This window comes from Lissotriton vulgaris, chromosome 4_1 (genome assembly GCF_964263255.1).
Source record: "Lissotriton vulgaris chromosome 4_1, aLisVul1.2, whole genome shotgun sequence".
NCBI classification, from domain to species: domain Eukaryota; kingdom Metazoa; phylum Chordata; class Amphibia; order Caudata; family Salamandridae; genus Lissotriton; species Lissotriton vulgaris.
Window position 1 is genome coordinate 610887082 of NC_141691.1, and position 23864 is coordinate 610910945.

Genomic DNA, 23864 nt, shown 5'->3' on the forward strand with positions numbered 1-23864 from the left:
CCTAATCTCATATAAACCCACAACCAAATCCTAAAAATATAATTTGTAATACAATTTTAAATTTAAAATTAATTTCAAAATTTGGATTTAAAATTTCAAATAAATTCAAAATTTAAATTTAAAATATTTAAAAAACCCTCCCACCCTATTCCCTATAAACGCAAAACCCAATAGTAAAACTAAATTTTTTTAAACAAATTAAAATTCAAATTTATTTAAAAAATCTAAAATTAAAAATTTAAATTAATATCAAATGTTAATATAAATTGTTTTTAATACACTTCCCACCCTATTCCCCTAAAAACCCACAACCCGCTCCTAAAACGTATTATTTTACACTAATTTTAATTATTTTTTTTTTATTTATTTCATTTCCAAATTTGAATTTAAAACATTTTAAAGCACTTCCCACCCTATTCCCCTAAAAACCTACCACCCGCTCCTAAAACATAAATGTATTCAATATTTTACAATATTTAAAAATTTTCAAAAACTATTTAATATATATTTTAAAGCACTTCCCAACCTATTCCCCTAAAAACCCACAACCAATGCTCCTAAAATTTATTATACATTTTTAACTGATTTTTTTTAAATTTAACTTAAATATTTTTTTATATTTAATATAAAAAAATAACAAACCTAAAAATTATTTTAAACAACAAAAAACTATTGCAACATTATAAACAGTCTACAGTTTACAAATCGATATTCTGACAGTCTATATTTTGACTTTTGATATTCTGACACTCTATATTTTAACTTTCGATATTTTTAACTAATACAAATAAACAATATTTTTAACACTCGATATAAACTACTCGATATTTTTTACTTCGATATTTTTTTTAAACAAAAAATCGCTAAAATGACATTGATATTACTTACCTCGATATTACTGCCATCTCGATATTCTGGAGTCGATATTCTGTCCAGTCGATATTAAATACTCGAGATTTTGACTGCACACCTCTCAAAATACTGCTTTTTGCTATGAATTTTTAATCTTAAATACAATAACCAAAGTTTGGGCAAAGGGGCTCGCAAGGTTTAACATTAGGCGCCCATTACTATACTTTAACTACTTAGCAGGACCTTCTATTTAATCCACCATTTTTTTTTATATGGAAATCAAGATGCAGATGTACCTACATATATGCACTAGTTAAGAGGCTCACAGTTTCAATTAATTCTCTTCTTTTTTCTCAAAAACTTTTTCTTTTTTCACTCTTTATTAGTCACTTGAATAGTAAGCGGGTGATCTTTCTTGCAGGGGGTCAACCGGTGGGGCACTATCTACTGGACACTGTTCCGGTTAGATAATGCAAGGGTTCTTCACGGGGGGAGGGGCTCTCACCCTGAGCGGGTGAGCGCGAAAGGGTGGCAAAAATATTAAAAAAGTCCCCAATAACCTAAATAGTATTTTTTTGAATGGTAACTCATATATTATACACAATAATTGTAAGCAAGTTATCAATGGGATCATAAATATCCTCTCTGGTATAGTATTTTTACATCGTGGTCTACTGGATGAGAGATGAGTAGTGTAGGTTTTCTTTCCTGGATTGTCAACGGCCTCCGCACCAAGCCCCGAGCTAATAGAATTCTACAATATCTGAAAGACTCGGATGCGCAGGTCATGGTGCTGCAGGAAACCCATTTAACTCATTCAGAACTGTCTGTACCTACCAAGAAGAATAGATGGATTGATTTTACGGTCTCTACCACTCAAACTTCTCACACAAGATTATTTTCAAAAAAGGAGTTAAAGCTAAGTTAATCTCACAGGCTGTAGATTCTTCCGGTAGATGGGTCACAGCCTCAGTCCTTATGGCTGAGTTTTCAGTTTCAATAGTCAGCTAATATGGTCCGAATCAGGATGACCCCTCTTATTTGGAAACAATTTTCTCGCAGTTACTTTCCGTTTCAGGACCTATAATTCTAGCCAGCGATTTTAACATCGTGTTGGACACCGTCTTGGACAAGTCCCCTAATAATCGATCTTTGGTTTTGTCTAAGACTAGATTCTTCCTATTAGACGCTATGAGGCAGTACAGGTTTGTGGATGTCTGGCGACAAAGGTCAGGAAAACAACAAGGGGTTTCTTTTCGGAATCTTAAATAGCATCACAAGTCAAGGATTGACTTTATTTTGATTACTCAAAGAATGATTGATTCCGTTAAAACAATAGAATACTTTCCTTCGCATCTTTCAGACCATTCTGCGGTTAAATTGGTGTTAGGTCTTCGTAGTAAAAAACTCCCGACTAGGTGGTCCTTTGATCGCTCTCTCCTAACTAATGAGGAGGATATCTCATATCTAAAGTCGGAGACTCGGAACTTCTTCTTATTAAATATTGGTTCTGCCTCAAATAGAATTATTTGGGACTGGTTTAAGGCAACGTTCAGAGGGCTGATTGCTGCTAAATTTGCCTTTCGGAGGAAGAATTATAATGAAAAGATTTCTTCCATTGAATCAGATATGGCTCGTGTTCAACTTGAGATCAGGGTCTATTTTAGATCCTCTGTATAATCAACTGCTGATTTTGAAAGGAAGCCTGGCTTCGATTTTAAATCTGAGGGTTCAACAGAGATGGGAAGCCAGTAAGTTGGCGCACTTCGAATATAGTGAAGGCGCTGGTAAATTACTGGCTTGGAAGACCAAAGTAGATCAGGTCCGGAACAACATTGCATCTTTAAAAATAGGAAACATCAATCTTTCTTCAGACAATGAAATCAGGAGGGCATTTAGAGAATTCTTCCAAGAAATATATCAAGAAGACAAGGTAATCTCGGCTGAGTCTGTTAAGAGTTGGTTGAACAATATCACACTACCCTCTTTTTCTCTTAAACAATCTCAACACTTGGATAATCCCATCACAGAGGACAAGGTGAGCTCTGCCATTAGGAGGGGTAAGAAGGGGAAGGCATCCGGACCTGATGGGTTGCCAGCTGAGCTATATAAAATCTTGGACTCGGAGATCGCTCCCTTCCACACCAATTTGTTCAATCAAATACTTTTAGAAGGAATGTCCCCTCCAACATCTTGGGATAACGCCTCTATCACCCTTATTTTAAAACCGGGTAAACCCAAGGAGGCTTGTGGGTCGTATAGGCCAATTTCCATTCTGAACGTGGATTATAAAATCTTCACCACAGTCCTATCTTCAAGATTGGCCGATATCGCACCTTCTGTCCTTCATTCTGATCAAAAGGGGTTCCTGAAGGGCAGACAATTATATGAAATAACCTATGATTTAATTGGTGCCATAGATATCGCAACAACTAACAATCTCCCATTGGCTGCCCTTACGCTAGACACAACCAAGGCTTTCGACAGAGTTAACTGGGTGTACCTGTCGGAAGCCTTGGCCAAATTTGGTGTCGGGGAAAGGTTCCGTAGAGGGATAGGCCTGTTGTACAGCAACCCATCTGCATCCCTTCTCATCAATGGTGACCTATCGAGCCCTTTTTCCATCATTAGGGGAACCCGACAGGGATGCCCGCTCTCTCCCTTGCTTTTTGAATTTTATATTGAGCTTTTTGCGCAATATCTAAGAGAGGAGGTCTCCATCAAACCTTTTTATCATCAAGGTTGGAGGAGGAAGGTGGCATTATATGCCCGCGACGTGCTTATCTTAACATCAGAAGTCACTACGGCTCTTCCGCCTATCTTGAAATTGGCTCATGCTTTTGGACAAGTGTCGGGATATGAAATTAACGCAGCCAAAACTGAAATGCTTGTTTGGAATGATGAGAACTCTGTAACGGAACTCCAACCAGGCATTTCAATGCGATACCTAGGTTTGACAATAGTAAAAGACATTAATAAACTAGTCCAAGTTAATTTGCCTACAGTTCTTAAAGATTGCCGTAAGCTTCTCCAATCATGGTCACACTTGCCTCTTTCATTAATAGGTAGAGCAAATCTTATCAAAATGTCTATCCTTCCAAAAATGTCCTTTTTATTTAACACCATTCCTTTATACTTTGATCAAACTACTTTAGCCAAGTTTCAATCTAATATCTCATCTTTTATTTGGAATAATCATCTTCCACTGAAGACGGCGACGTGATAAGGGTGGCTTGGCGGATCCAGACCTAAAAATCTATGCTTGGGCCTTTCAATTATCCCACTCACGAATGCTGTTGAAGGGTCCCATAGTTTCGGGGGTCGGGCTTATGTATACAGCTATGTTGGATGGGGAAAGAATTAATCATTCTTCTTTTCTTTTTAAGTTTGGTAATCCTAAGTTAAAAAAAAAAAATCAAACTGAAGACCCTACAAGGTCTTGCCAGAACATGGGCTGAAGTAATGAAATCCATAAAATTAAATTACTTTTGTGAAAAAACTCCGTTGTGGGGCTTGCCTGAAAATCCTGCCTGGCTTGATGACACTCTAGCAATTCCTTTGAGAGAGGCAGGCCTGGAAGTGTGGGGTGACCTCTTTTATGAGGGGGATTTACTTTCGTGGGAACATCTGCAAGCCAAGGTTCGCCCCAATTTTTCACGTTTCAAATATATACAGATTCGTAGCTGGACTATAGCCTATAAAACATCTTCCGCCAATAAGAATACATTTAAACTTGGAGGGCATAGCCCATTTATCTCTGATTTACTAAGCAGCGGTCCAACTAAAAAAGAAATATCTAAATGGTATAACTTTATTCTGGAGGAGTCAGATGGGGACTTTGTTCTGCCGGAGTCACTATGGGGCTCTGTTTTGATGGACCAGAATTTACAAAATCTTTGGATGACTTCTTTCGAGATTCTGTGGAACATTGTCATGCCGTCCTGGCTTCGCAGAAATCATATTTTTACCCTGCATACGGCATACTATTCCCCTCTTAGACTATCTAAATTTGCAGGAGGCCAGTCAGTGTCTTGTTCTAAATGTGGTTTGATCGCTGCTTCAGATACACATATGTTTTTCGAATGCCCATTATTAACCACATTTTGGAAAGATTTCAGTAATTCCCTCACAGAATCATTGGGAAGACTTGTCACCATAGATTTGCCCCTAATAGTATTTGGTGTCCTAGAAGGCGTACAATATCCAGCCAGATGTCTAGTCTTTTATGCTATCCTGCTTGCAAGAAGGGAGATCTGCCGGAAGTGGAAAGACCCTTTACCTCCTACTTTTAGAGATTGGCAAAACTCAGTTTTGCAGACCTCATGCACAGATCTGGCCAGATCTGGTAATCACAGAAAAAGGGCCTTCTGGTATCTACTTTCGTGGCTTCATTGATCCATCCGGAGGGGGGGGGGGGGGTCGGTTTGTTTTTCCCCCGGGTCCATTGATTGATCTCCTATGATGCTTCTATACTTTGTGCCAATGGAACAGCCGTTATCCGGTTCATGCTCGGCCCCCACTTGGCTGCTAAAACTACCCCAAGGTTTGCCGCAGATTGGTAAATCATAGACTCTGTGCCTCCCTGGAATACGGTTGAAAGCTGAGGGATATTTGGCCCCCATAAGACTCGTGTCCCTTCAAGTTTTTCAGATAAACTGAGACAGCTATTCTCCGCTAATTCCTTTTGGTACTTTGTTTATATGGTGGTTATGAGGAAAAAATAAAAATAAAATAACCAAAGTAATCAAATATTTGTATGAGCCTATTATTGAGTTCTATTAGTTCTTCCAAATTGTGCTGGTTACTAATAATTTAAATGTGTTGTAGGGAGAATCAGATAGCTCTGACAGAACAGCAGGTGTTACTTCATTTGTTTTTTGTTGCTGTTGCAGAAATTTTGGCCTGCATACTCCTAATTTGACTAAACTTCTTTAGGAGGTTGGGTCTTTTTGTTGCTATCCTTTATTTGAACAGCATGGTTTTAAGAGTGGTGTATCTAATTTTATCTCCAATATATGACTATATGACTTAGCTATCAATTACTGGTCCTTAAAGGTAACGTAGTATTGGTTTCCCAAATTTCTACCCCTCCAAACGGTGGAGAAAGATTTGTCAGAGGATCGTAGCCTATGTGGTAAATGGAAATGCTGTAGACTTTCTAATCATAAGGGGCCCCATCTGGTTAGAGTACTAAAAGAGAGATTAAGCATAAAATAACACTTTTACCATGCTTATGCTGCAACAGTCACAACATCACCTTTCCGACAAACCACTTAAATCCTTGGTGCATAGTTCTTTTATATAGGAAGAGAGAGCATGTTTGCAAGCATGAAGAATAAAAGCAGAACATCTAGTGCAAATTTAAGCACATCAAAAACATTTCAGATATTTATTGTAAAAACATATTAGAATCAGTTCAATATGAGTCAGATTTTCTTTTTAAAAAACCTGCAGTAGCTCAGAATGTGTAGAAGTGTGCAGAAATATTCACTATGATTATCTAGGGAATGACAAAAATAACCATTATTTCTGCTTGTCACTGTAACCTAGAATTTCACAGCATACACAAGGAAAGCAAGGTCTCATTTTTGTTGCTTTAAATACCCTCCCCCTTACCTGACCTGCCCTTCACCTCAGCTGATGGCAGCAGGCAGTGCAATGTCAGAACTCAACTGTAATGTTTTAATAATGACTGATGTGTAGGTGTTCTTTAAAGGTTGTAGAGAGTTTGAGGGGATGCTCTGTTTTGTTATCATACATCCTCATTTCCTATTACACAGCTATCACCATATTTTGCGGCTTATTTGTTGGCAAATGCACAATGTTAAAAGAAGAGATGCAACGTTACTAATTTTAGGGCGCATGTTGGTTTTCTAAGAAAAGCATAATTGTGACTCGGAAACTAAGTAGCGAGATATAATTCATCCAGACAATATGATCGTGAAAAAAGCTGAAATAACAATTTGCTAGTATATCATCTGTCTGCAATGGTTTTAATGTGATTTCCTGGAGCGCTGAACGTCATAGTGTGTACATTCTGATTAACTACCCACTGTTATTAACCAGGGAGTAATCAGAAATGGAGAGACTTGTGAAACGTTAGGTGTTTCTGTTTTTAGACCCAGGAAGGAAATCAAAGTGTTATTACCGAGAACACAAATCAATTAGTGGCATTATCCTCTGTAGTCACCACTTTTCCAAGAACAGAAAGATTGCAGAATGCCTTATTTATGCAACAAATGAGAACCAGGTAAGTACAGCTGCTAACAGTGGCGAGCAGATGTGTGCAGACCTGACCCTCAATATGAAGGGAAGGCGGAAGTAATGGATGAAGGCGGAAAAAAAGAAATGTTCCAAAGTGTGGGGTGAGGATGGAGGGAGAGGAAAAAAGGAAGAGTTGTGAAAAGTGAAGAAGGAAAGAAAGATGAGGAAGGAAGGAATATAGGGAGAGCCAAGAAAGGAGGAATAATGGGTTGGCATAAAAAAGTGGAAGAAAAATGAGGAAAGCTGAGAAAAAAGGAAGCAATAAAGAGAAGAACGAACAATACAAACACAAGGAGATGATGGACAGAGCACTGAAACATTTCAGACACTCACCCCCAGTCACAGATCTGGGTTGAATCCATCATCGTTCTTTAGCTCACTTCACCACCCCAGTTCCAATCCAGCAATATGCAAATCAGTTTTGACCCTGTGCCTCATGGGAACAGTCCAGTCCCAACTGCCAAGCCAGGTCTTCCCTGGACTGGAAACTAGCATCCTGGGACTGGTTTCGGGGTAACACCCCTCATCAGCCAGGCTAGCTTGAATCCAGTGGCAAAGTGAGCAAGGGACCCTCGTCTGGGAATACCCAGCCAACTTAAGGTGAACAAAGCAAACACACAGAGATAATGGACAGCGCTGAAACTTTCCAGACACTCACCCCCACTCACAGAGATGGGTTGAATCCATCATCATTCTTTAGCTTACTTCGGTACCCCTGTTCAGTCCCAGCTATATGCAAATCAGTCTTGACCCTGTGCCTCACGAGAACAGTCCAACCCAAACGGCCAAGCCAGGTATTTCATGGACGGGAAACAAGCATCTTGGGACAGGTTTCGGGGTAACACCCCTCATCAGCCAGGCTAGCTTGAATCTAGTGGCAAAGTGAGCAAGGGACCCACACCTAGGCATACTCTGCCACATTAGGGGAACAAAGCAAACACAAGGAGATGATAGACGGAGAGCTGAAACTTTTCAGACACTCATGCCCAGTCACATATCTGGGTTGAATCCATCATCATTGTTTAGCTCACTTTGTCACCCCAGTTCAGACCCAGTTATATGCAAATTAGTCTTGACCCTGTGCCTCAAGGGAACAGTCCAGCCCGATCTGCCAAGCCAGGCCTCAGGATGCTTGATTCTGGTCCAGGGAAGACCTGGCTTGGCAGCTCCATCACGGATTGCCTAAAAGTTGGTGAAGTCACCCCCATCTTAAAATACCTACAGAAAACCCCTCTGACCTCAATAACCTCCGACCAATAACCAACATTCCCATGCTAGCCAAGGTTTTGGAAAAAATTGTTCAACAACAATTAAACTAACACATCACAGATTTCAAGCTACTGGATGACTGCCAATCAGGATTCAGACCCGGGCACATCACCGAAACTGCACTTCTACATATTGTAGACAACACCCTACTCGCTCTCGACCCTAATGATACTTATCTGTAAGTGCTGCTTAACCTTTTATTCGCCTGTGATACTGTTAACCATGGCAAAATACTGGAGAGGATAGAAAACAGGTTGGGTCTATCAGGCACAGTCCTTCAATGGTTCAAATCCTTCTTAGAAAACAGAACGCAAAGGTTTATGGTGAATAAAAACTATCTCCTCCATCTCCTAATCTTTGAGGAGTACCACAAGGCTCTACTTTATCCGCTGTGCTATTCAACCTCAATGCCAAACCCCTAACTGAATTATTTCAGCAGGCGAATATCTCCTGCCATCCTGCCACATGTGCGCAGATGACCCACAGTTGTATATCAAGGTCACTTCCCTTGAAGAGATCAAGATGATAAATAAAGCTCTTGAAAAGACCGTCCACTGGCTAACCACCAACTACCTTAAGTTAAACTTGCAAAAAACTAAATTCCTTCTAATTCTCCCCCCCCCCCCAAAACTCCTTGTGATTATGGAATGGACAAAGATGATCACTGCTATAAACTGTACCCCGATCCTAGTGGACTCCACCAAATCACTTGGAATCACACTGGATAAGAACCTAAGTATGCAAACACACATCAACATGCTAGCTAAAAATATCCGCTTTCAACTCAGGTATCTCAGAAAAATAAAACCATTCATCGAGAATCCCGACATCGAAGCTGCAGTTCAGGCATTAGTCGTCTCGAGGATGGAATACGGATGTACAACTTTATCGCCTCTTCACAATTCCTCAACAGCCCCTTTAAAAGCCTATTCCACTCAGCCAAAAGACTACATCCCGCCACACCTGAAGGCACTCAACTGGCATGCATCACACATAAACCCTTAATCTACAAACCCCCCTAATACCTAGCTCAAAAACTTACGATATCAGGGGGAAACAGACTCACTAGGTGCTCTGACAATCTTCTCCCTAAACCTTTAGGCTTCAGCAAGTAAAAAACATAAGATTGAGCATTCTCCAGAGCTGCACCAAGAATCTGGAATTCTCTCCCCTAAGCATCAGAAGAATCTCTTCAATGACAATATTCAAAATGGAAGCTAAAGCCTTTCTGATGAGCAAATTTCTCCCTTAAATCCTTAGCATTCTTCACCCACCAGGGCTCGTTAATCTTTTGGCCTAATGGCTAGGGCGGTTGACCTCGAATCTGGGAAACCGGGTTCGAGTCTCTGCAATGACGCTGAACATCCTGTGATTATGGGCAAATCACTTAATCTCCCTGTGCCATACAAAAATGAATGTGTCCTCATGTAATGCAACTGGTGCTATGTTAAGCGCTCTGATACACATACCGGGTCAAGTTCGCGCTATATAAAACTCTGTAAAATAAAAAATAAAGAAAAATAGAAAATAAACCTTTCGACTTGCCCCTCTCTTAGAGTGACTCTCTTCACTTCTTCGATCCCAAGATCTGAATCCTGAGGAAGTTCTACCTTTGATTACATCCCTGCTTACAATTTACCTATACACTATTCCAAACTCGTCTCTATGATACCTTGTGAGGACTGCCTCACTAAATATTATTTGTTTGTACTTGAACTTTTGCACCAAACTGAACTACCTATGTCTACTTGCCATGTTTTTATCGAATTGTACTTATCCAATCTTCATATATGTCAGATCTCTATTTGTTAGGACCCTACTAAACTGTCTTGAATTTGTTACTCAGTAGTGTGAAGCACTCTGATACCCTATTTTGGATCTTGTTCGCGCTATAGAAAACTCTGAAAATAAATGAGGCAGGGGGATAAGAATGATATGCATATAGCCAGGTCTGAACTGGGCTGGTGAAGTGAGCTAAAGAACGATGATGGATTTAACCCAGATCTGTGACTGGGGGTGAGGGTCTGAAAAGTTTCAGCGCTCCGTCCATCATCTCCTTGTTTTTGCTAAGAACCAACAATGAACAACAAGGATGCAGAAAAAGAGGATGTGAGGAGATGGGAGACAGTGAAAGACAAAACAGGAATGTTAGAAATATGGTGCAGGGAGAGAAAACAGGAGAGAGGGGCGAAAAAAGAAGGCAAGAAGGATAGGGCTTAAAGAGGAGACGAAGGGATGAGAAAGGGAGAATGGAGGGAATGAGGATGAAGGAAAGAATCAATAAAGAAGAGAAAGGAGGAGGGAGATAGAAGAAAGAAAAGACAACATATGGACAGAATGGTAGCTATACGAGCCATACACATTTTATGAGAGTGAATCTTACCAACGATGTGATGTAAACAAGTGGTCACAAAAAAAGTGAAGTGTTTATGTTGGTTCCTAGAAACTGTAAGACCACTCTCCTCTTAGTAGGAAAACACACCACTTAAAGCTCTACTGCCGTAAGATTAGTATGACTCATGAAAGCATAGCTAGGTAGGGACATTAATGTTCCTCAATGGTACAATCCAAACAAGACACATATGTCAGCCACATAGAGACTGGAGGAGAAGTGTGCATGCTGGTGGTACATGGTTGGATGTTTGAGGGCTTGCTCATTTGACTGCAGCAATTTAATGACATCCAGCTACACTAATCTTATACTAGTGGAGAATCAGAAGGTTAAGAATATCAGTGAACTTCTAGTATTAGCAGAAGGAATGTTTCCAAGACATACCAATAAGTCATGGTGGTGTATTATGGCCTTACTCGAAACAAACACCCCTTTGAGAACTTGTTCACACACCACAGTGAGATAAAGGATTCTTTACTTGTGCTTCCTCCAGTCCCAACTATTACACTTGAACTTCATGTTTTGGTAGCTAAGACACATAAGGCCTTATTTAGCCCTTGGCGAGCCATAATTCGTTGCATTAGCGAAGCTGAGGGATGTACCCTGCTGCCCTGAGGGACCCCAGCCCACCATACCTAGAGATGACTGCCTGCCTGGTGGAGATCTGTGTGACTTCAGGGAAGCCTCTGCTATGGGTTCTCCTCCAAAAGCACTGAAGCTTTGCTGTGTTGTTGCCATGTTCAGTGCGTCTGCACAGGATACTTTTTTTTGCAAAAATATAAGCATATTCAGCATACTGTAGTTGGACCATGGCCAAGTATACGTTGATTAGAATTCCAAGATAGTCAGGGTTCATAGCACCTACCATGACAGCCCATTGGCCTTGGCCAATCAGGAGTGGTTATTTGTGGCTGTTTAGAGAAGAGTAGCAATTGATTGTATTCTTGGCATAAAAATTAGTTAAAGGTAATGATTTACAGCCTGCTAAATAAGAAGAACATTACAGGGAAATATTGATCTTAATTGCTGTCATTCTACTAAATGAGAAATCTGTTGCAAGCAGCCCCGTTTTCATGTTCCTTTCACACCTGCATAAGACTTGCAGAAATAAATGCTAAGGCTCTAATTATGGGTGCCCTGACTATGGATGGGATAGTTATCGTATCCGATTAAAAGCGGACAATGAGGGGCAGATTTACAAACAAATGTTGCTGGGTTTGCATCACTAAAATAATGCAAACCCACACAAATTGTTTATTTTGAACTTACTGTACAGGGCAAAACTTGTTTAATGTCCAAAAACATACGCTGGTGGGCATTCCCAAACTTCCACAACAAACCAAACCTTAGAATTTCCACTATCCACCTCTCAACTGTGTTTTAAAAGTGCAGTAGTGAATTCCTTCATGCCCACTAGGAATTGCTTTGTGGATTCCTGGTAGGCATACAAAAAGTTACATTTCGATGAATACTTATGTTTACAAACATATTTACCTCCGTGAATAAAGCCCAAAAATGCCATGTATTTGTGTAGACTGTACCGGTGCTTAATTTACTTCATTTGGATTCTACCTCATGCCTTGATTTTCCTCTGTTCTACTACTCCTGTCTGTATTCCACAATCCCAGAGGCTCCTTTTCCCTAATGATTTCTCAATTTGTTATTGTTTCCCTTTATTTCCATTTTCCCGTCCTTTCTCTCTTCTCTTTATTTCTCTGGGACAACGACTGATGATGAAAAATCAATCCCAGTTCCCAAATGTATGCAGGTGCCCCTCACCTACGGGCACCTGCACATAATAATCAGTGAGACAGTCTCCTGGATGTGATAGCTTGCCGCAGAAGTGTTGCTCCCTGCTTTCTCACTGGCCAGTAGAATTGTGCAATAGTGATATTAGAAAAGTGTGCTGCTGATGGAAACAAGCATTTGCAATGCAATAGGTCTCGCATTAGGAAAGTTTGAGCTATTGGTATTGTAAATGACACATTTTTTATTTATGTGTTGGTTTTGAAAATAGCGAAATGAATAGCTTTGTCATTTACAATGCCAATAGTTATAACTTTCACAAATATGACACCTATAGCATTTGTAATGAAATATGTGTTGTATTTACGTGACTTAGATGTATTGATATTACAAAGAACAATGGCTTTTAATTTTTTTTAATAGTTAATACTTAAATAAAAGTCATTGTAATTTATAATGGCAATAGCTTAAACTTTTGTAAATAACTTTTGTGAAGATTATGTTCAGTGTATTTTATTGTGACGAAAATCCAAGAACAGAACTGAAATATTAACATCTTTTTGTGACATTTGTAATAAATCTTGAAACATTGAGAGAACATATTTGAACCAGTTGTTGTTGAATTGGTTGTGGTGGCAACGAGTGATGCTGCTGAGTGATGCTGCGGTGATGCGATAGACAGGTAGAGGGAGGGCGATAGAGGGAGGGTGATGGATAGATAGAGTGAGGGTGATAGAGAGATAGATAGAGTGAGGGTGATAGAGAGATAGATAGAGTGAGGGCGATAGATAGATAGATTGTAATTGTAATTTATATTTATATAGCGCATTATCACCAACAGTCTCTAAGCGCTTGCTTTGGGAACCCATCCTGGTTTTTCCCTGTGAGATAACCCGTACTGGGCACCCCCAAGGTGAAAGCCAGGCATCCCGCCGCGGGGGGCCATAGTGGAGATTAAGCAAGCTATTGCCCGGAGTTGCAGAGTGTGAACCCGTGATTCGAGCTGGCACTGAAGCGAGAATTATCGAGTCCGTGGACATTTTGGGCTCAAGACCCAGCCGCGTCTGGAATTGAACCCTGCTCCGGGGTCTGACCTCTGCTTCATGGTCTGCCTCTTCTAACCATTGAGCCACACTTCTCCATAGATAGATAGATAGATAGATAGATAGATAGATAGATAGATAGATAGATAGATAGATAGATAGATAGATAGATAGATAGATAGATAGATAGATAGATAGATAGATAGATAGATAGATAGATAGATAGATAGATAGATAGATAGATAGATAGATAGATAGAGTGAGGGCAATAGATAGATAGAGGGAGGGCGATATATAGATAGAGTGAGGGCAATTAAAAAGGGGGAAAAGAAAAGTACCTATGTCTTCTTGGTGCAGTACCTGGTAGCAAGATAATTATGAATCAGTATGGTCATCTCGCCTAGGGATAATTTTCTTTCTAACGAGGATAACTTTATTTCTTATTTTTAGAAAAAACATACCTTCTTGTAGGGTGTAATTCCGTCCTGAAGGTAGGGGTAATCCAGATCTATTTATTATGTCCTTTATCAATTTATTATTTCTGGCAAACGAGTGCCCATATAATATTGTACGGAAGGCAAAACCCCAAATATGGGGAATAAACCAAATGTGTACCTGTATAGAGATACATATATAGCCAAATAAAAAACCCTCTGAATCAATAAATTGTATAGTCCCAGACTTCTCGTCGGACGTTCGAGTTACAGAGACTTTGCAGAAAGAATCACAATTACTGCTTTATATTCCTTTGCATGTAGAACTTTTGATATGATTTTCATGTGAAGTGAGTGATTCATTGAATTTTAAATGAATTATGTTTATTGTCACAAAGGAATTGGTTTTAATTTAATGTTTTTTTTTTTTCGTGAGCAGAAATAATAAAGCAATCATTTTTACAACACAGGGGAGGAAGGGGACACAGAAGCAAGACAGGGCAGGGCAGTGCTGGGGACATGAAAGCAACACGGGATGAGTAAAGGGGACATGAAAGCAACACAGGTGAGGGCGGGGGGGCACTGAAGCAATACAGTGGAAGGTCAGAGCAAAACCATCATGGTGAAGCATATAAGTGATGGCAACAGGGAGGTGGATGGGGTCAGGCCGAAGCATGAGAGGGGAGGGAAATACACATGGTAGGGGCCTCAAAAACATATGTTCTCTGTATGTGCTTACACACACACAAAAAAGTAGTTCCCCAACATTAAGTACAGATGCCAGGCAAACACACAAATGGAAAAGAGGCAATGCTCCAAGAGAGGAACAAACACAAGACTGAAAAGCTGGGACACAAATAGAAACTGGCAAATTGGAGTGACAAGGAATGCCAACCAATAGTAAGCAATGGGTGGGCTCCAAGCCACACCATGCACTTGATAAACCACATAAAGCATCAGGACAGAAAGGGCATGCGCGATCCAGTATGCTCGACTTAAACATGCATGTACATTAAGCAGTAGGGATTGTAGTGTTGATATGCTGCCGTCCAAAAGGTAACCCGTGGCATGTACGGATTTGGCTTACGCACCGCAGGGTGCACATGCTGGTAAAGATGAAATCAGAACACACACATGTGCACCAACAGCGCCATAACTGAAGCTCGACAACTTGGGCATCAACTGTTTGATGGTGAACTAAATTTGTTTTTAAAAATAATGTTCTTATAAAAAGGAGAAAAAGCAAGCAAGCCCTTAAACACATCCCCCAAAAAACGGAGCAAACATGGTCTGTAAAAATGAGTCAAGGAAGATGCCTTCAGCAGGAAATGCTGGGCTGGATGAAAAATTGATGAAGCATCTCGGCCATAATAAATGAAGTGGTGCAGATATACCCTCTGCCAAGAGCTCAATATTCTATTCAAACAAGTAAAACAAGCATTTGCCGCGCGGTCGTGAAAGGCACACGGCTGCGCGGCAGCGAAAGTGAAAGTGATCACGATCAAGGGCTCAGCAACAGCGCTCGCTTGTGCGGCAAAAGTGACAGCACCCGAGGCCGCTGTGCATGTCACGCGCGTGCTTGTGCGCGTGATAGTGAGCTGATCGCCACAAAAGAAGCATTTCTCAAAGCCCCTACGAACGTCTCGGCCAGGTCAGCACATGCGCTGGATCAGGCCGAGACCTAAAAAGGGAGGTTTGGAAAAGCAAGGGTCAAAGAGGCACTTTGGGGACTAGCGAAACAGGATAGTAGCAGAAATGCTGCGTGTAGGATCTCCCACATATGAAATGTTTCCAGATTTTTGCTACTAAACAGGTAAACGTTGTACGACTGAAATGGGTAGTTTAGCATTGAGGAATGCTAATGTGTCATATAGGTGTACCCTGTGGTTTTAGTGGTCTGTGTGTATTCTCTGTGGTGACCAAGGGAAAAGGAATTGAGGGAATGCAAAGTCTGGGTAGGTGAAATATCTCAAACACATCTAACATAAACTGTTTAGTGGTGTCTGACCTGTGATGGTGTTGTGACGTTAATCTCTGGTACGAAGTTGTCTTCGAAGAAGCTGATGATATTCTCATGTTGCAATTCCTTTGATGGTGTAAGTTTAGGAAGCGGTGGGACAGGCGGTCCTTTCCTTAGCTGAAAGAAGAAAAGAAGGCAGTTGCTTACTGCATTACACATGGGAGAAAAGAAGTGTGGTCTATTCACTTGAGAAAACACAGAGTGCTAGTATGGCAGAACTGCTTGCATATGCAGAATAAACACATAGGGGCTTATTCACAATGGCTATTTTGGAGGACGTAAAGTAGTGAAATGAAATGAAATGAAAAACGATTTTTAACGCGCAACTAAGCCCAGGTGGGCGTCAAGGCGCCTGGCCAAATAATACCAGATAACAGAGACTAATCCTAATTACGGATATGCCCTGACAAAACACCAGGTCTTGAGCGCCTTTTTAAAGGAAGACAGGGAGGGTTGCATCTTAATCTCAAGAGGTAACAAGTTCTATAGTTTGGGAGCAGCAATGGAAAAAGCTCTGTTTCCCCAGCGAACCCTTTTGGCACGTGGGACAACCAACAAATTCATCTCAGAAGATCTTAAAGATCTACCAGGCTGGTAGCGGGTCAGCAGGGCACCAAGGGGGTCAGAAGAACCCTCTGCCAAAGCTCGATAGACAAGACAGAGGATCTTAAACGAGATCCTGAGATGAATGGGCAGCCAATGAAGGCTCTTTCTGGCCATCGTAGCAGATGAAGCTTTGGGAAGTGCTAAGACAAAACGAGCAGCCGCATTTTGAACTACCTGTAATCGCTGAATGAGCCCCTTGTTGGAGTCTACATAAAGCGCATTACAGTAGTCCAACCTTGAACCTATCAATGCTACTGCCACCTGTTTACGTGCTGAGGGAGAGAGATAGTGAAGAATCCTCCTGAGAATCTTTAACACTCCCCGGCAGGTGGCCACCGTACGGTTGACCTGCAGAGTCATGGATAAGGAGGTGTCAAAGATTACCCCAAGATTTCTTGCCGACTGGGAGGGAGATGGACAGGTTCCCAGTGAGGCCAGCCACCACTCATCCGACCAAATATCCTGGTCCTTGCCAAAGACCAGGATCTCAGTTTTGTCGCCATTCAACTTCAGGGAATTCTGAAGCATCCAGTCAGAGACTGTCTGCATACAGATCCTGAAGTTGGTGGCAGATGATGAAACTGAGTGGGCCAGTGACACCATAATCTGGGTGTCATCGGCGTATGACACCAGTTCCATCCCCTGAGATTTTACTAGCCTTGCAAGGGGGGCGACATAAATGTTAAATAGGGTCGGACTGAGAGCCGACCCTTGTGGCACCCCACACTGCAAGGACATAGCAGGGGAATTTGAATTTGAATTTAAAAACATTTCTATAGCGCACTTTTACCACACGGTTTCTTGGCGCTGTTGGATTGTGAGGAGCAGGCAGGAGCAGAGGGGGATTTAAGCATTGTAGGCTCGGGAAAAAAGAAAAGTTTTAAGACCCTTCCGGAACTCAATATAGGAAGATGACATACGGAGTTCCGGGGGAAGGGAGTTCCAAAACGCAGGAGCAAGCACTGCGAATTTCGTACCGCCAGTCTTTTTCTTGCTGAAGCGGGGGATGGTTAACAAAGCCTGATGAGTGGACCTAAGCTCTCGTCCAGGTATGTAGGAGGTGATGGCAGAACAGATAAATTCCGGGGCAGTGCCTGTTTTAGCCTGGAAAGTGGTGCAGCCAAGCTTGAACAGAGCACGCTCTTTCACCGGCAGCCAGTGCAAGGCCTGCAATAGGGGAGTAGCTCTATGGTATTTAGGCAGGCCGTGAATCAGGCGGGCAGCCTGATTCTGCACTAGCTGCAAACGGCGTAAGCTGGAGCGCCATTGTAAATGATGTTCCCATAATCGAGGCGCGAAAGCACCATGGCCATCACTATAATTTTTAGGGCGGGTAAGGAAAAAAAACGAGAAATCTTCCTGATGATTCGAAGGGAAAAGAAACAGGAGGAAACAACTGAATTAACCTGAGAGTGAACGGAAAGTGAGGGATCCAGGAAGATGCCAAGGGTCTTGACCTTAGGAACTGGGAGCGGGGGAACACCAAGGGAGGAGGGCCAGTGAGAAGGGGACCAGGGACTGCAACCACCTCTGGTCAAGACTAATTCCGTCTTGTCCGGGTTGAGTTTGAGGTGGTTGCAGTTCATCCAATCCTGGATGAACAGCATGACGGATTGGACATTTGAAGCGGAGGAAGGGGAGTGGGAAAGGTCGAAAATTAGCTGGAGGTCATCGGCGTAATTGAACACCGTGACCTCGAGCTGCTGTAACATAAAAATGAGGGGGTAAATGTATAAATTAAACAAAAGAGGGGAGAGGGAAGAGCCTTGGGGAACTCCACATGCAACCTTGCGAGAGGCAGCGGTGAAACCAGCTAGATGGACTGCCTGAGCCCTGTCACTCAGGAAGGACTTAAGCCAGGCGAGGGCCAGGCCCTCTATGCCCGCCGCCTTGACACGGGTGAGGAGGATGGAGTGGTCCACCGTGTCAAATGCGGCGGATAGGTCTAAAAGAATGAGGGCCTGGGGGACGTTGGTATCAATGCCCTCGCGTAGGCTGTCCATCACTGAGATCACTACCTTCTCCGTCGAGTGGAGGGGGCGAAAGCCCGCCTGCCGGGGGGAGAGGCAGTGGTTGGCTTCCACATAGGTGCTCAGGGTGCTGGTTACATGGGTCTCCAAAACCTTGGCCAGGTAAGGTAAGAGGGAGATAGGACGGTAATTGGAAGGGGATGAAGGGTCGGCGCCGGGTTTTTTTAGAATGGGAATGACTGCCGCAAATTTATGGGCAGTGGGGACCACTCCGGATTTGAGTGAGTCATTTAAAAGTGTAAGGGGGGGGTAGGGCAGTGTAGGAAGACTTCTCGCAAGATACGAGCAGGGGCAAAGTCTAGGGGGGAACCTGACTTTACCTTTTGGAGCAGGAACTCACCAAGCTTGACTCTTTGCTCCCTGTGCTGTAAAAAGGAGTGCAGGAGGTTCAGAGCCATGCCGGAGATCCCTGCCTCCCTCAACCGAGATGTAAGCGTTGAGGGAGACAGGGTGTCAAACGCCGCTGTGAGGTCCAGTAGCACCAACACAGTAGTTTGGCCAGCGTCCACCTTCCTACGGATGTTATTTGCCACCATAGTCAGAGCTGTCTCAGTACTATGCGCCTTTCGGACCCCATGCTGGGAGCTGTCAAGATACCCAGATGAGTCCAGGAAGGCGGTAAGATGGACGTTGAGGTGTGTCTCAAGAATCTTAGCAGGAGCGGGTAACAGTGAGATAGGTCTGAAATTTTTCAGCTGTTCCGGGTCTAACGTGGGCTTCTTGAGTAGAGGCTTCACTATCGCCTTCTTCCATATTAGGGGGAAGGTACCTTGGGTTATAGCACCATTCATAACTTCCAGGAGTGGCGGGAGCAGTATCGCTCTGCATTCCTTCAATATCCTCAAAGGGCAAGGATCTAGAGGTGATGAGGATTTGATCCTATCAAGTAGAAGCTCAAGTTCTTCTCGGGTAAGTGGTGGAAAGACCGTTAGACTATCCGGGTGGTCTCTAGTCCAGGCTTGTAATTTGTTCAGGGTTTGGAGTGAAGAGTCGGCTAGGGAGTTTCTCTGAGTTTCCAGCGCAAGATAGATGTCCTCAATTTTTTTATGGAAGAACTCTGATATGTTGTTGCAGAGCTCCTGCGAGCCCACAACTGGATCTGGGACCTGTAGGGAGCAGAGGGAGTCTACAATCTTAAAAAGCTCCCTGGAGGAAGTAAGGGAGGTAGTAAGATTCGAGAAGTACTGTTGCTTTTCCCTGATAACACTAGATTTGTAATCGGCAAGCAGACCCTTATGTAATTCCCTTTCAATAGGATCCCATGCTTTCCTCCATTTTCTTTCCTGTCTTCTACAGCCTTGTCGAAGAAGTCTAAGTGAATCCGTGTACCACGGAGCAGTGGGCTTACGGCGAGCCGAGTATCTAAAAGACGGGGGAGCCAGCTCATCAACCGCTATGGTGATAGAGTCAGAGAGCAATACCGCTGCATCCTCCACATCTCCCAGGGAAGAGAAGGTGAACTTCTTTATGTATGGTTCAAGAGTGTCATTGGTGATGTTCTTAGAACTCCTTTTTGGACCTCTGGTAGTGGGGAACAAATCGGATGTCCCTTCCAAAGGAAGGGCCATCAGAAGAGGGATCCCCGAATGGTCCGACCAGACCAGAGGCACCGGGGTGTCAACAGACAGTCTGTCGTCGTTAGTAAAGACTCCATCAAGAGTGTGGCCCGCCAGATGAGTAGGGCTGTTGACCAGCTGTATGCATTCACAGGCTGCTAGTGCGTCCACTAACCTGATGGTATCCGGGTCCCTTGTGTTGTCCAAATGAAAGTTAAAGTCCCCAAGAATGGACAAATGGGAATTGCCAAAGTAGGGTTCCAGGATTCTGAGAAGGTCATCAGTGAACGTAGCTCTAGAGCCAGGGGGTCTATACATAAGGATTCCTGAGAAGGAAACCGAGGGAGCAAACAGGATGGAGAAATGCAGCTTTATTTTCTCCAAAATGCAAGTAACAAGTCACCAGCAGGAGGACTGTGTCTCCGACTCTCTTATATTTGTAAGGATACATAAGAAGTATTTAGTAGCAAATATGGTGGTGACAAGGGGAAGTAGTTGGAAAATAGGGACACATGAATATAAAATGGGTGGAGGTTAAAGGAAATTGAAGGAGGGGATGAAGCCAATTGCAATTTCATCATCATCATCATCACAAGCTTTATTTCGACACAACAGTCATAAAAGCAACATGAAACAAAGATAACACAACCACGAAACTACATATAGATTAAAATGTAAAAAAGTTACAGTGACACAAATACAATTAGTCATCATAAACTCGAGTTAAAACTGGAAAATAATTCATAGCTTTAAAATGCACAGAGAAAACTTCAAGGTGCTAGGAGGATTGCCAATATTTAAAAATATAAAATAAAGTGCTTGTGCGTGATAGTATTTTCAGCAATAAATGCTAATAGTTTATAAAATTGGCTGCTGGCTGAATGGATAAAACTACTACATCTCCTTTACAAGTGATTTTCTTCGTATCAGCCATGCTTGGCCCAGATACTTTGCCACACAACAAGATATAAAAGGTCTGGTGTCAGTTTTGAGAATGCGAAGTGCAACATGGTGATCCCATGTTCCAAACTGCCGGTAGAGCGGGCTCAACCATTTTTCCCACGATAATTTGTACACCGGACAGGCAAACAGGATATGTGCAATGCTTTCTACAGGGGACAGACAACTAGGGCAATCTTTTCCATTATTGGTGGACCACTATGCCGTCACCTCCCCTACTGGGAGAGACCCGTACCTAAAGTGCATGTAGAGTATTCTATCTCTCGGCACTTTAATTAAATCCAGGTAGGGTTCAAAATATCTGCTTTGCTTATGTAAGTAGAACTCTGCTGTCAATTTCCCCATATTAGTTCTTCTAATATCACGTTGGTCCACCCATTCCCAGTAGAGGTGTATAAGTACCTCCCTCCTTGGGGGTTTCTGACTGACCCAGCAACCACTGAGCCCAATTGCAGAAAGCATCTTTTTGGTGTCGCGTATCCAGCCTATTTTCCCCCTGGTATCAAGCCTAGTGACCTCAGTGAGTGCCTCTGCGTATGTTGAGAGCTAAGGTGTTCTCCTAATGCTGGCCCGGAATAGTAAAGGGGCAATCTGGCTATGTCGCTTATCAACCGCCTACCCATACCCAAAAATAGTGGGGTAAGGGGAATGTATTTTGGTGCTGACACTAGATCTCTTAGGAATTTATGTTCTGCTATGGAGAGCTCATCCAATTTATCGTATCTCAAAACTTCGGCGCCATATAGGGTAGCACTGACCACCTTTGCGTTGTATATCTGGAGGGCTGGGGCTAAAGGTCTTGTGTGGGAAAGGCGATGTTCTTTAACCACTGTACCTGACGTACGCTTATGGGCCATCAACAACTTACCCAGGTGCGGTCTCCAAGACATTTTATCAGAGAACCTTACACCTAAGTAGTCAAAGATATCAACCTTTTTGAGGGGGGTCCCTCCTAGAAGTGGACCCTTCCTGCATGCCCTATAAGGATTAAAGGCTATAAATTTGGTTTAACTGGCATTTATAATGAGGCCCCGCGTTTCGCAGAAGTGATGGAATCTGTCAACTAAGCGCTGTAGCCCTGCCGGGGTCTTAGATATCAATGTGTCGTCCGCGAACAACAAAGTTGGTATCTTTTTCCCCCCCAGGGTCGGTGTGTCCGCTGGCAATTGCAATTGACAAAATACACATTTAAATCCACTACAGTAGTAGTTCTGACAAAACATGCTCAATTATACAGATCATCCTTGGAGTGAGTCAAACACCACTCCTGGTCAACAACTGGTACTTCAACACATAGCAAAACAAATAAAATGAATTAAGGAATATTTTACATTAGCTTTATTTAAGTTATATTTATGTTTGCATTAAATACATTTTTTAATCAAAGATGTCAAATGTTATTTTAATGGGCATATGCATATTAAATATATTGTAAGTTTTATATTTAGTAAAATCACAAATCAGTAAACACAACTATGAGAGAAAATTAGCATTTAGTTTAATTAAAAAAAATGTTGATAACAAATACATATTTTAAGTGTAATTGCAATTATATATTAAGTTTTATTGCAGGTGTGTTTTTCCTTGTTACTGGGGTAATCCCAGGTGAATAGGAGTTTGGGTAATGTGCTTTAATATTTTTAAATATTTTTTTTAATGTAAAACTTTTGTTTCTACATTTCCATATTGTTTTCTATATGGAGATGTCCTCCCTGGTGATAGAGAACTCAACCCCTGTGGCGGAGACCTCCAAAAAAAGGTCAAAAGTATATAATTGTGACTTTTTGGGCATTAATTGTGTTTGTTGTATCTCCACTGCTTCATTTGAGGGGGTGGAACTTTTAAGTCTACATCTAAGTGTAAATCTACATAAGGAAATGGTAAATTCCATATATGAAGAGATTTAAACCTAAGTGTAGGTGTAGATCTACACTTGAGGAGATCTACATACACACACTTAGCTTTGTTAGTAAGGCCCTAAAGGTCACCCATAATTATTCATTGCAATGATATCATAAGCTTTCATTTTGACATGTAGAGAATGTCATTTTTACTGTTGCCAAACACCACTAAATAGTATAAACCAAAAATTAGTAGTACACTTTCATATGTCTCTGACCATATTATAAATATAGTGCACTGCCCTACTCTGCACCATGGTGCACTTTTAAATATGTGTGTCAAGCGATGACCAGGAGAATGTGTGACATCAAAGCAAAGATGCTGTTCCAAGTGCAAGCATGAGCCCAGGCCTACACTGTGAACATTAGTGAAAGGTGGACCGACTGTTTAAAGCCACTTGTCTGTATTTCACTGAGGCAGAAGAACCAGTCACAAAATTTAAAAGGGGGGAAGGGATCCACTTGCAGGCAAGGGCAGTGGGTTACTATACCCATCTATAGTACCCAGTAAGAGTACTATAGCGCCTTGAGAGATAGGGAAAAGGAGAGGGTAAGAGAGCCACTTACGCTTCTATAGTATCAATGCATTACAGAAAAAGCCGAAGTTTCCACCACAAACAGAATTAAAGTACCCTGTAGAGAGCTATAGCGTGTCCTGCAGATTGACTGGTAGCCTATAATGAGGAAAGCTATCGTACATCCTGTTAAGATTATCCACATGTGCCAGCTCCTCCCAGCATATGTGACCTAGAATGACCACCTCTCCGCTTAAAAAGAGATGCACTGGGATA

The 23864-nt window shown here is 42.0% G+C and overlaps 1 protein-coding gene across 6 annotated transcripts in view; it reads right to left on the reverse strand.

Annotated features, from left to right (window-relative positions):
* Positions 1–23864, reverse strand: part of AMPH (amphiphysin) — a 987297-nt gene that overhangs the window by 198872 nt on the left and 764561 nt on the right. For all 6 annotated transcript variants that reach the window (XM_086964852.1, XM_086964854.1, XM_086964849.1 and 3 more), the window contains exon 11: positions 16009–16137. In XM_086964852.1, the coding sequence (XP_086820978.1) occupies positions 16009–16137 (129 nt within the window). The remainder of the gene's footprint in view (positions 1–16008; positions 16138–23864) is intronic.